Consider the following 13,560-nt stretch of genomic DNA (forward strand, 5'->3'; position numbering starts at 1 on the left):
ATTTTGGATTTATAACTTGGGGAAAAGAAGCTTCATTTATTACCTTTCTATATACCACAAAATTCCTGATACTTTTTAATAAATCTGTAATATCTTTATTCAAGAAAATGCCTAATAGTGTAGTCATAACTGAATTGAATATAAAGTAATAATGAATACTTGAAATAATTTTCTGTGAATAAGAAGAATTGTATAGTTGCCCAGAAATATGTTATTCCAAAAATGTGTAAACAATGAGTGACATCTTTAGAAGTGAATGAAAAAATGGTGGCATTAAAGAGAAGAATTTAGCAGACAGTAAAGCATGAAAATAATTAGGTAACTTGCTCTTCAGACTTGACCTTCCCTAACATCTTCATGAAAGCTCTGGCCACTTCCTTGTTGCGGAGGCTGTAGATGAGGGGATTCAGCATGGGAGTGAGGATGGTATAGAAGACAGACACCATCTTGTCCTGGGTTGGGGAACGATCAGAGGTGGGCCTCATGTATATGAACAAAGCTGCCCCATAGTACATTCCCACTACCATGAGGTGGGAGGAACAGGTGGCAAAAGCTTTGTGGCGACCCTCCCCAGATCCCATTCGAATGACAGCCAGAATAACACGAGTATAGGAAGCAATAATGATTGCTACAGGAAACACAATCATTATTACACAGCAGTAGAAAAGAACTTTTTCAAATGTTGATGTGTCATTGCATGAAATGATTAGCAAGGAAGGGAAATCACAGAAGAAGTGGGCTATTTCCCGGGACCCACAATAGGAGAAGGAAAATGTAGCTACTACATCAATGACACCATCAGTAGAGCCCAGGATCCAGGAAGAGGCAGTCATAAGTCCACAAATTTGGGGGCTCATGAGCTTGGGGTATCTCAGAGGGTGGCAAACGGCAATATAGCGGTCATAAGCCATGACTGCCAAGAGAAAGCATTCACAGCCAAGTAGTGATGTATAGAAAAATATTTGTGTGGCACAACCTGCCACAGAAATGGACTTGCTGCCAGACAAGTAGTTGAAGGCCATCTTGGGTACAGTGGTGCAGACGAGCATGAGGTCCATGAGGGAGAGTTGGCTGAGGAGGAAGTACATAGGCGTGTGGAGCTGGGTGTCCAGGTAGATGAGGAGAACTATGGCTGTGTTTCCGATGAAGGCCATTGTGAAGATGCCCAAGATCAGAGAGAAGAGAAAGATATGAGTGGTGCTGTAATCGAAGATTCCCAGCAGGATGAAGTCAGAGTTAAAAGTCTGATTCGCCCATGTCATGATGAATGTGCTTTTCATCTACTACAACAAAAAGAGATATGAATTTATTAATTTGGTAAACATTAACCCAGTGCCTTACAATTAATGTGATTCTGGTAAATTCCATAGGTTAATGATCAATATGGCATGGCATGATTAGAAATCTCAAAGATTAAGAAGTCTAGTATCATAGAGAAATATGCCCTGTTGGTACATGCCTCACTTATGAAATTGTGGAACTTACCCTAGGTTCAGCTTATAAGTATCTTTTTTCTCAACTGAATAATTAGGATAATAAAATTTAATGTTATATTATTGATAAGGTTTTTATAACAGAAAACTTCTCAAAAGCAAAAAGTACCTGAAACATCGGAATTCATTTGCAGATAAGTTAATAGAGAAATTCATGTTAAATTAGCATGTGGAAACATGAAAACAGACAGAAAGAATAAGACATGAGACCTTGCTTTCATGATACTAGGTACTTTTACTACCAGTGTTAACAAAAACTCTATGTTTGCCAATTACTTTACAGTTTGATGTGTTTGGCTTATAATTTATAGTAAATATTCTATGCAATAAGTGGATGAGTTAAGAAAATATTATTTAATTATATAAATCTAAAAGTTGTGTCCTTTTTTCTATAGTCTAATGTTATGGGGTGAAATGTTTTACTCAAAAAGAGATATATTGTTATCCTAACCCCCAGCACCTCAGAATGTGAGCTTATTTGAAAATAGGTTCATAGAAGATGTAATTAGTTAAGATGAAGTCATGCTGGATGGAGTAGGAAGGACTCCTAATCCAATATGACTAGTGTCCTTATATGAAGATAGCCATGTGAAGACAGAGACACAAGAAGAATGTCATGTGATAATGGAGGCAGAAATTGCAGTGATGCATCTACAAACCAAGGAATACCTACAATTGTCAGTCATCACCACAGGCTAGGAGAGATGCACAGAACAGATTCTCCCTCTCAGAGCCCTCAGAATTAACCAACTCTGCTCACCTTTTGATTTTAGACCTCTAGTTTCTAATACTGTGAAAGAATAAATTTCTGTTCTTTTAAGCCAACCAGTGTGTGGTACTTTGTTATGGCATTCTTAGAAAACTAATACCTCCAATATCTCTTAGAGAGTTAATACGTACAAAAATAGAAATTCAGAGGAGCTTGAAGTCTACTCATTCAAACAATACTTTTTGAGTTTCACGTATGTGTTGGGCACTGGGGATAGAGCAGCAATCAGAACAAGCAAAGACAGCACTGACCCACACAAAAGTAACCACATGGTTCAAAAAAATACTACTATGCTGGGGAAGAAAAATAAATCAAAAGAGGGTGTTAGAATTTCATTGAAGTGTTCAATTTTGAATAGAGTAGTAAGAGAAGACCTTGCTTATCTGATGGCATTTGTCTAAAGGCTTGAAGGGAGTAAGAAAAAGACTATGTTAACAGGAAAAAGCAAAACATGCATGAATTCCACAAAGTGGAATGTAATAAAGAGAACACACATGCAAAAAATTGAAATGTGTAGAAGATTATAGGAAAAAATGGAGTTTTCTAACTTCGAGGTATATTTTCTGTTCATTGTAGGATTTAAATTTTAATGTATGAAACAATTATAAATGTATGAGTAACGCTAATATATGAAAGGAAATTATACCAGACAACAAAAATGATGTCGTAAACAGAAAGACCAGTATGGTGAATAGAAAAAAATAGACAGTAATGCACTTTTACTCATTTATCCATGCATTAGAGTTTTGTGAAGTGGTTAAAAACAAAAGAAAACAAAAGAAACAAACAAAATACCCAGACACGAAAGCTGAGTAACCTAGGCAAAGGAAAATAAATCTGTAGAGGAAGACGAAGACTTGAATTCAGCCTCAAGAGTTTGAATTAATTTTTTTTACGTGGGGAGGTAGTAAAATACAGCCTCTTTGAGTTTCAATTTTTTATATAAGTTGTGAATGATATAGTGGGTAAGAAAGAGAAAAATTCAAAAGTATTTTAATATTTCAATACATGAATGCTTGTGACTTGGAAATACTAATCTACCAAAAAGTACCTCTAAAGGGGATTCATGTGCATCTCATGAGCTGAGAAGTAATTTTCCAAAAAAAAAGAAACAATTTTTGTCAACTGGCTTGAAGAGAGAAGTAGGCCTGATACTTATTCCTTTGGTTGTAACTATATATATATATATATATATATATATATATATATATATATATTTTTTTTTTTTTTTTGGTGAGGAAGATTAGCCCTAAGCTAACATCTGTTGCCAATCTTCCTCTTTTTGCTGAAGAAGGTTGGTCCTGAGCTAACATCTGTGCCCATCTTCCTCTACTTTATATGTGGGATGCCTGCCACAGCATGGCTTGATAAGCAGTGTGTAGGTCTGCACCCAGGATCTGAACCCATGAACCCTGGGCTGCTGAAGCGGAGCATGTGAACTTAACCACTACACCACTGGGCCAGCCCCTATATATATAATTTTTTTTAATAAATTATTATCAATAAGTTGTCTAGACCTGGTTATTGATGACTCAGATCCAAGTCCAGCCAACTTGTTGAAAATTAGGAATGGGTATCTCTGGGACCTCTTGGAGATGAGGATGGGTTCCCTGCCACAGGGTACCCTTGTGTTGTGTGAAAGAGGATGTAGGCTTTAGTTTAGTTAGGGAGGAGGGCATTTTATTGCATCAATAATTTCAAGGGCTTATACAACTAAATTTGTTTCTGTAAAATAACTTGTCCCAACTATTTTATGGAAGAACTTATTTTGAACATCATGCCATAGGCTACCCAGTTAACTTGAACTTGTCAACTATTGCAATAGACTAATTTACCCAATAAGATTTTGTGTTATCCCAAAATTCCACCATGACTTTCCTTAAGTCTGTCTTCAATGTGACTCCAAGAATGAAGCTATCTGGTCAAGTTAGCCCATATGTATGCTTATTTTAAGTTGACAAAATAGTCTAGCACATGTAGGGGTAAATCTGTCCTAGTCACTAAGTTGATATAAAAGGTTGAATAATTATTTTGGATATAATCTGAACATTTCTGCCATATAGCAGCTGAAGGATGTAATATTAAAACATGACTGGCTAACAAATGTAGAACCTACATTTTCCTCTGTGATTTTCTTAGTTCCATCATTATTTCAAGCTGAAATTAAACAAACTCACACTTAATTGTATCATATTGTCACACTTCTCTTCCTTGCTTCAAAATACCCTTCACAACCACATGCTAAAGTTATTTTCACTGAGTTTGCCCTGTCCCAAAGAACGTGACAAGATACAGTCCTATCAAAAATTTATAGAATTTTAATAGGGATATAGATGGAAAATATTGAGCACTGCATTACCCAGTACCCTCCACATTAAGATTCAAGTGGATATTTATTCAAGAATGTTCTGTAAAGAAAAACAAGTGCTGTTTCTCATGAGGAAACTAGATGTTTGTTCTAGGTTACTAACATATATATAACTGAACTTGTTTACTTTTTAACCACCAGGAAGATGAGACCCAAATTTCAAAGCTCAGTGAAAACTACCAGGGATATAAAAAATCCCAAACCATGTTCCAGAAAAAAATTGGGATTTCACAAGGTACTTTTATATATTCTTACCAAAAAAAAAAAAAAATGCGCCTGCGGTGAAATATCTATCGAAACAGTAGGTTATCTGGGACTATTTGCTGCCAGACAAAGCAGAACATTTTGAGTAGCAGCTCTCTTAGCAGGAGCGATATAACAAATAGCATTTCTGGGATGAATTTAAAATTTAGACATCTTGTTTTTATTTTTTTCAGAATATTTATTAGCTTCTCAAAAATATTCATATGGTGAGGTACAACATTTTAGACTCTGCTTCAGACTTTACCTGTAGATTTTTTTTCTTGGTTGTAATTTTCTTTTTTTATTTTTCTTTATTTTATCTAAACTACATTGCTTTTCTTGAAATAAACTTCATCACTTTGTGAGAAAGAGTACATACATGTATTATTTTTAATGATTTTTCTGTATCTTCACCTCTTCACATGTTCATAGCAATAGCAGCCCATATATCATGGAAATTGAGAAGAGAATCACTGAGTGAAAGAATGGATAAGAGACATTAAGTAGCCAGAATTTGATCAAAAGAATAAGCAAAGCATTATGGAAAGTGATACTAGACTGTATATATTACTGTAATCAACTCTGGTTGCTAAACTGATAATACAATTTTATAGCAGAAATGATCAGGAAACAAAACAGATCAGAAAATAAAAATCTCTCACATAAGCAAAAGTGGTCATTGCAGCTGTGTTTCCAATAGCAAAATACAACCCAAATGTGCATAAATATGGATTACTAATCACAGTTACAGGTAGTGGTAATGAGACTCAAGAATAGAATGTTGAATGAACAAAGTAGATCACAGGGGAACAGCTTCATGAATCCTACTATATGAAGTTTAAACACAGATGATATGTTATCTAAGCAATGTAGCACTATTGAGATAATGGTTATCACTGGCATGGACCAAGGGTGTTACATGATCGGAGAGTGTCATACTGCTTTATGAAAATGCTGGTAAATTTGTTTTAAGCATTAAACAAAAATTTTCATATGTAATAAGTTTGCTCTTAATAAATGTTTGTGTCTATTTGAAGTTAAATAAAGCAAATTCCAAAAACATGCAAGGTCTTAGAAGAATATACAACAGCTGTAAAGCATCCATGAATGTGAGCTGTGCTTATTAGAAGAGAATGTGACTTAAACCTGCCTTTCAGATCACTCAGTTATGTCCTTATTTTCACCTAACCCTTTTTTTACTCCTACCCACCACCAATTTATTTCTCACCTCAGAAACACCAGCATTATATATATTTTTATATATATATAAAGGATTTTTATCCAATCTTTCCCATCTATGAGCTGAGGCAAGTAACTTAACTCCTGTTTCAATTTTCTATCCCTACAAACAAAGAAATACCATATTCCTGAAAGTAATATTTTATGGATGAGATGAAAGAATGACATAAATTGCTTAGCAGAAAAATCACTTAAGAAATGAAACCAGTCATCTCCATGTTCAGCAGAAAGTTTGGCATTAGCTTACACACATTCTCACCTGGTTACTTATGTTACCTCTCAGTATGGGTCTGAATAGTGTATGATCCCAATGAGATTGTAGGTTGCTGGAAAGGCAGATTACGTATCTTGCATATTTTCATATTCCCATAATTTAAAAAAGCACCTAACACATAGTTGGAAACTTTACTCTTATTGATGAATGGAAAGACAAAATAATGAACCGGAGCTAAGAAGCACATCTAATGATAATTACTCAGTAGTCTTCGTGAGAGCGGCCCAAAGTCATCAGAACTCCACTCATTTCACTATAATCCTCAAATATATTATATTACTTAAACCCCACACATAATCAATATTACTCTGATTTTATGGATATGATATATCCATGAACATAAATACTATAGATCTGTGAAAATTAAAATATCTCTCTCACTTTAGAGATTTTGTTTAGCAGTAAATTATTAATACATTTCCATCTAAATTCTAGAAGCACTCATGGAATCTGGAATTCATACCTGTTCTGAATTGTGATTTTATTGAAACCTTATCCTTTGTAGCTTCCCAGGAAGACACAAAGCAGCAATCTAAATTAAAAAGATTTTCATTCTTAGAAAATCCTTACTCAGCCTGCTTCTGGTAAGAAGACGGAAACTTAAGTTCTTAGCCCTCTGAGGAATCCATTCCCTTGTCTTTAATTATAATAGCTTGTCTTGTTTTCCACCTCCTCTCCTAAGACGAAGAGACAGAATTAGCTTTCTTTTCTTGAAAATACTTACTCAGGGTAGATAATATGTGTCTTTCCTTGAGTATTAGTGTGAACTCCCTAAAACTTTCTCCTCCTTCTCACTTACATAACAATGAGAGGAAAAGTACACTGAGTTGCTGTCTGTGTAATTGGTGCTGTGTTGAGCATGTATGTAAACTCAGAGAACACTTACCAACATTACATGTGTCAGGTCCTCTTATTACCATTCTGATTGTGCTCTCGTGTTTTCTTCCATGATGAAGCTTCTGAAGGAAACTGCCCAGGGTAATAAAGGTAGAAAATGACAGACAGGGTGTTTCAATGTTGATTTCTGCTTCAGTTTTTTTAGCTTTATTAAGATGTAATTGAAAATAAAAATTATATATATTTAAGATATACAACTTGGTGTTTTGATTTATGTATACCTTGTGAAATGATCAGTATTATCAAGCTAATTAACATATCCCTCAGCTCACACAGTTACCATTTTTTTGTGCATGGTGAGGACACTTGAGATCTACCCCCTTAGAAAAATTTAAGTATATAATACAGTAATGTTAACTATAGTCACAAAGCTGTACATTAGAGACCCAGAACTTACACTGTGAAATGTTATTCATTCAGCTTCTATGTTGCATCTTCACTCTTCCTTCTGCCCCATCTTCCCATACCAAAGCAAGATGTGTGTCTCTTAACTTGAGCAGAATTGGTGTTTTTTGTATTTGGAAGTTCCCCACAGTTTTCTCAATCTATTCGTATTTTCTTTAATGCGTTTTATATCCTTCAAAACAATTGTATATGTTTTTGTTAAAGTTATTCACTTCATTAGATAGAAATGTCCCTGCGTATCTTATATTTTGTTGCTCTAATGTATGGAATTTTTGTGATTATTTTTGCTTTGTTTTGCTGATATATAGAAATCTATTTATTGCTGTATGTTGATCTTGAATCCAAGAATGCCATTTACTACTCTAGCATTCTTTATTGCAGAGAAAAATATTACATTCAAGTGATGAAAAAATATGTCTCTTGCATTCTATTTCTTAGACATTTTCTCTTAACTCCTCGTGCAGTATTTGGAGCAAACTTATACTAAGAAATTATTTGCTCTTTACCTGATATTCCAATTTATTGAGTGTCCTGTGTTCTGATTTGCTTAACCCGGCAATCCAGCAACCCTGCACCTGGATGTCAGCTGTGCAAGACCTATATTTGCTGCTGTCTCTGCTATATGTTAAGTACCTTGGCACATCTTTTCCTCTTGGGTAAGTGATGTTTTGTGACATTGTTATAAATAGTCATACTTTTGTAATTTCATTTTATTTGTTGAAATAAAAAATAAAACTGAATTTATTATATTGGCTTATATCTAGCAACATTACTAAATTCAATTAATAATTCTCTTATATACAATATTAATTTTTTTACATCTTACTAAAATTTTAAAAGCAGGTGAGTAGATAATCTTTATTTTCCAATATCTAATAAAGAAAATGTAGAGAGAAGGATGTCACCAAGATGGCAACATGGAGTGTTGTTAAGATTGCTCCCCTTCACAAGAAGAACAGCTAACAACTCTTCATGGACAAGACACCACTGAGAGAATTCTAGAACACAGGAGTGACGCTGAAGCACCCCCTGCGCCAGAGACAATAGACTACATTAGAAGAGTAAGAAAAACACCTACATGCTGACCACATTGCCCCTCCCCCGGGCAGGCACAGCACCACACCCACAAGTCTCCCCCAAGTCTATTTTTTCTCCAGTAGAAAAGGAGAGCCCAAGGGTAATACCTAGCCAGACCCATGGTGGGTCACTTCATGGGAGCCCCTACTCTGGTTTTACCCCATAGGGATTGCAGGGAAATCTGCAGGGCCCAACCAATGGAAATCAGATTATGGTGGAGAAGGGGGAAGGGACTTCCAAAAACCAGCGCTCAGCTCTTGTCAGATTGAGTTTCTACCTGCAGCAGCCAAGTAGTATCCCAACCAGCAGCTTTGCCATCTGCAGAGACAAATTGGTGATGTAGTCTGACCAGGGAACTTGGTGGGGTGCAGATCTGCCTGATTCAGGTCCTAAAATGAGGAGTTTGGCCAGTTTTGGATCCTGGTGTGCCCACAGCCAGCAGAAAAGCTAAGTCACAGCCCCACCCACTGTAGAGCATGGCTCTTGGCCCCTCTGGACCAGAAATCATGTTTGGGAAAATTTGGGAGTAGCCTGATGTGGGCCCTCCCAGCCCTGCCCAGGAAGGTGAGTTAAGTCATAGCCCACCCTGTGGAGTATGGCACCCAGCCCCAGCTGACAGGAAGGGCTGGCAAAAACACCTGAAAGTTATGTGACCCAGCAATGCTTAGGCTGAGAGGAGAGAGGGCAGGGCTGATCACCCTCAAAGCAAAGCTAGTACCAGTCATGGATGATTCCCTTGCTACACCAAGGAAGGGGAGTTAATTCATAGCCCCAACCACTGTGGAGCATGGCTTCCAGCTCCATCTGACAGGAAGGGCTGATAACAACAACTGGAAGCTGTGTAACCCAGCAACACCTGAGTCAAGGGATGGCCAGGCAGAGCTCACTGGCCCCAGAGTAAAACAGAGGCCCTGTTCAGCCAGGAGACTCGGGGCACAGGTTGACTTGAGTCAGGAACACAAAGAGCCTTAGTGGCCTTAGAGCTGCTGCTTCTACAGTGTTCAGAGAGGGAAATTAATTTGTAGACCTGTTCATTGCTGAATACAGCCTTCAGCCTGTTCTATCAGGGAAACATGCCAGAGCACACAGGAAGCTGTGTAGCCCATCCAACAGGCCTGCTTAGAGTGTCATTGAATACAAAGCACAGTCTATGGTTTTCCGTGTCTGTAGAGCAAAACTGCTGGCCACACATGACAAGGATATTCAGTGCACACTCTTGACTGATTTTCGTCCAAAAAAATGAGCAGTGCAGGCCCTGGGTCCTGTCCTGCTGACTTTCCAGGGCAGGAAGGCTAATTCATAGCCCCATATACTGCTGAGTGTGGTACCCACTCCTGACCATCTGGTAAGCCTGACAAGAGAATGCAGGCAACTGTGGAGCCCATATTACAATCTCACTTGGGTTGGGAACCAAGCCATCAGTCCTATCCATTTGTTCTAAGCCCATTACACACCCACCACCACCATCTCAGAGCTCAAAGAGTTGTATCACCCCAAAACAGGCCATAATAGCAGGCCTCACCTGCCAAAGAATGCCACCTGCAGACACATCCAGTAACCCAAACTGAGCTGACTGGTGAAGGACTGTCCCGGCCAAAGCAAAACTGAAAACTCTGGAGGAGGACGCTGGTTCCCAAATGTGCAGACACCAATGTGTGGAATCAGAGGTCACAAAAAATCACGTAAATATGACACCACTGAAGAAAACTAAGCAAGTTGTAATAACTGACCCCAATGAAATGGAGATCTATGTATTGTCAAAGAATTCAGAATAATTATCTTAAAGAAGTTTAGTAAACTACAAAAACACACATACAGAAAACTAAACAGAATTAGGAAAGCAATGCATGAGCAATATGAGAAGTTTGACAAATAAATAGAAACCATAAAAAACAGAAATCCTAGAGCTGAAAAATACAATAATTGAACTGAAGAATTCATTAGAAAGCTTTAAAAGCAAACTCGGCCGTACAGAAGGATGAATCAGGGACCTGGAAGAAAGGACATGTGAAATTGCCCAGTCAGAGGATCGAAAAGAAGAAATGAATGACAAAGAGTAAAGAAAGCCTATGAGACTTACGGGAGAAAAAAAAGAGGAAGAGGAAACAATATTTGCATCACGGGAATTCCAGAAGGAGAAAAGAAGGAGAAAGGGAAAGAAAGTACATTTAAAGCAATAATAGCTGAAAACTTCCAAAACCTGGGAAAAGACATAGACATCGATACCAAGAAGCCCAAAGGACCCCAAATAGATGAATGCAAATATGGCTACACCAAGACACATTATAACTGAATTGTCAAAAATCAAAGACAAAGAAAGAATTTTAAAAGGAGAAAGAGAAAAGAGAGAAGTTACGTACAGGGTAACCACCATAAGGTTGTCAGTGGATTTCTCAATGACACTTTTCAGGCCAGAAAAGAATGAGATGACACATTCAATATACTGAAAGAAAAATATCTGTCAGCCAGAAATGAATGATAAAAACTTTTAAGAACAAACAAAAGCTGAGAGGACTAATAACCATTAGACCTGCTTTGTAAGAAATGCTAAAGAGAGTTTTTTGAGTGAAAATAAAAAGACATTAATTCACATCATAAAAACATAAGAAGGCAGTGTAAAACTCACTGATAATATAAAATATATAGTTAAATTTTGATTCTGCGATATGGTAATAGTGCTGTGTAATTCACTTACAACTCTAGTTTAAAAGTTAAAAAAACAAATATAGTAAAAAAAACCATAACTACAATAATCTGTTAATAGTCACACAATATAAAAAGTAAGTAAATTGTAACATTAATAACCTGAAATGTGAGAGCAAAGAAGAAGTAAAACTGTAAAACTCAGGAATTCTATTGAATTTAAGTTGTTATTAACTTAAAATAGCAAGTTATAATTTAAAATAATTTATATTATTTATAATACATTTATAATAATTGTAATTATTATGTTATAATATCTATACTACAATTTTATTATATAATTTATAATTTGCATAATTTATCATTTAAGATTAAATTTTAATTTTAAGATATTTTATGTAAGCCTCATAGTAACCACCAGGGTAACACCTGTAAAAATTACACAAAAAACATACTAAAGAAGTCAAAGCACATTGATATCACAAGACAGAAAAAGACAGAAACATAAATAACAAGGAAAAATATAATTACAAAACAATCAGAAAACAATTTTCAAAAAAGCAATAGTTAGCCCTTACTTATCAATAATTATTATATTTGTAAACAGATTAAATTCTCCAATCAAAACACAGAATGATTGAATGGATAACAAAAACAAGATCTAATGATACGCTGTCTACAAGAGATTTACTTTAGCCTTAGACACACATAGACAGAGGAAAGGGATGGAAAAAGATATTTCGTACAAATGATAACCAAAAAACAGCAAGGGTAGCCATACTTATATCAGACAAAATAGACTTTAAAAATGGTAAAAAATGACAAAGACGGTCATTATATAGTTATAAAGGGGTCAATACATCAAGAAGTTACAACAATTATAACTATGCCTGCAATATTGAAGCAACTAAATACATAAAGCAAAAACTAACAGAGCTGAAAGGAGAAATAAACAACAATACAATAATAGTCAGAGACTTTAATACTCCACTATCAACAATGGGTAGATCATCGAGAGAGAGAATCAATAATGAAACAGTGGATTTGAACAAAAGTATAGACCAAATGGACCTAATAGACATGTAAAGAATATTCTATCAAACAACTGCAAAAACCACATTCTTCTCAAGTGCACATGGCACATTTTCTGGGATAGACCGTATGATAGGACACAAAACATGTTTTAGCAAATTCAAGAAGATTGAAATTATACCAAGTGTCTCCTCTGATCACAACAGTATGAAACTACATATTGATAATAAGAGGAAAACTAGAAAATTCAAAAATATATAAAATTTAAACAATACTCTTCTGAACAACCAATGGATCAGAGAAGAAATAAAAAGGGAAATAAAAAAGTATCTCGAGACAAACAAAAGTGGATTTACAATATACCAAAACTTATGAGATGCAGCAAAAGTAGTTCTAAGAAAGATACTCATAGCAATAAATTCCTACATTAAGAAGCAAGAAAGATTCCAAATAAACTCTCTACTCTACTCCTTAAAGAACTGGAAAAAGAAGAACAAACTGAGTTCAAAGTTAGCGGATGAAATAATAAACATCAGAGCAGACATAAGTGAAATAGAAAAGAGGAAAGTAATATGAAAGATAACCAAATTGAGTTGGTTCTTTGAAAAGATAAACAAAACTGACAAACTTTTAGCTAGATGAACCAATGAAAAAAAGTGAGAAGACCTAAGTTAAAATAATTATAAGTGAAAAAGGAGACATTACAACTGATACCACAGAAATACAAAGGGTCATAAGAGGCTACTATGAACAATTACACACCAACAAATTGGAAAACCAAGAAGAAATGGAAAAATTCTTAAAAATAAGTGCATTACCAAGACTGAGTCAAGAAACAATAGAATGTCTAAATAGACCAATTACTAGTAAGGAGATTGAGTTAGTAATCCCAAATCTCCAAACAAAGAGAAGCCCAGGACAAAATAGATTCTCTCATGAATTTTACCAAAATATACAGAAGAATTAACACCAATCTTTCTCAAACTCTTCCAAAAAAAAAAAAAAAATCAAAGAGGAGAGAACTCTCCCAAACTCATTTTATGAGGTTAGCATTACCCTGATATCAAAGCCAGAAAAGGACACTACCAAAAAAGCAAACTATAGACTAATATCCCAATGA

The 13,560-nt window shown here is 35.7% G+C and overlaps 1 protein-coding gene across 1 annotated transcript; it reads right to left on the reverse strand.

The window, feature by feature from the left end:
• Window positions 1-314: 314 nt before the first annotated feature.
• LOC131394580 (olfactory receptor 2M3) lies at window positions 315-1,280 on the reverse strand. Its single transcript, XM_058525972.1, has one exon. It carries the CDS (start codon window positions 1,278-1,280, stop codon window positions 315-317), a length of 966 nt encoding a protein of 321 aa, XP_058381955.1.
• Between the last annotated feature and the right edge of the window lie 12,280 nt (window positions 1,281-13,560).

Source organism: Diceros bicornis, chromosome 30 (genome assembly GCF_020826845.1).
Source record: "Diceros bicornis minor isolate mBicDic1 chromosome 30, mDicBic1.mat.cur, whole genome shotgun sequence".
NCBI classification, from domain to species: Eukaryota; Metazoa; Chordata; class Mammalia; order Perissodactyla; family Rhinocerotidae; genus Diceros; species Diceros bicornis.

Excerpts from the sequence above, each read along its gene's own strand:
- LOC131394580 (XM_058525972.1), bottom strand. The coding sequence starts at position 1,280 with ATGAAAAGCACATTCATCATGACATGGGCGAATCAGACTTTTAACTCT.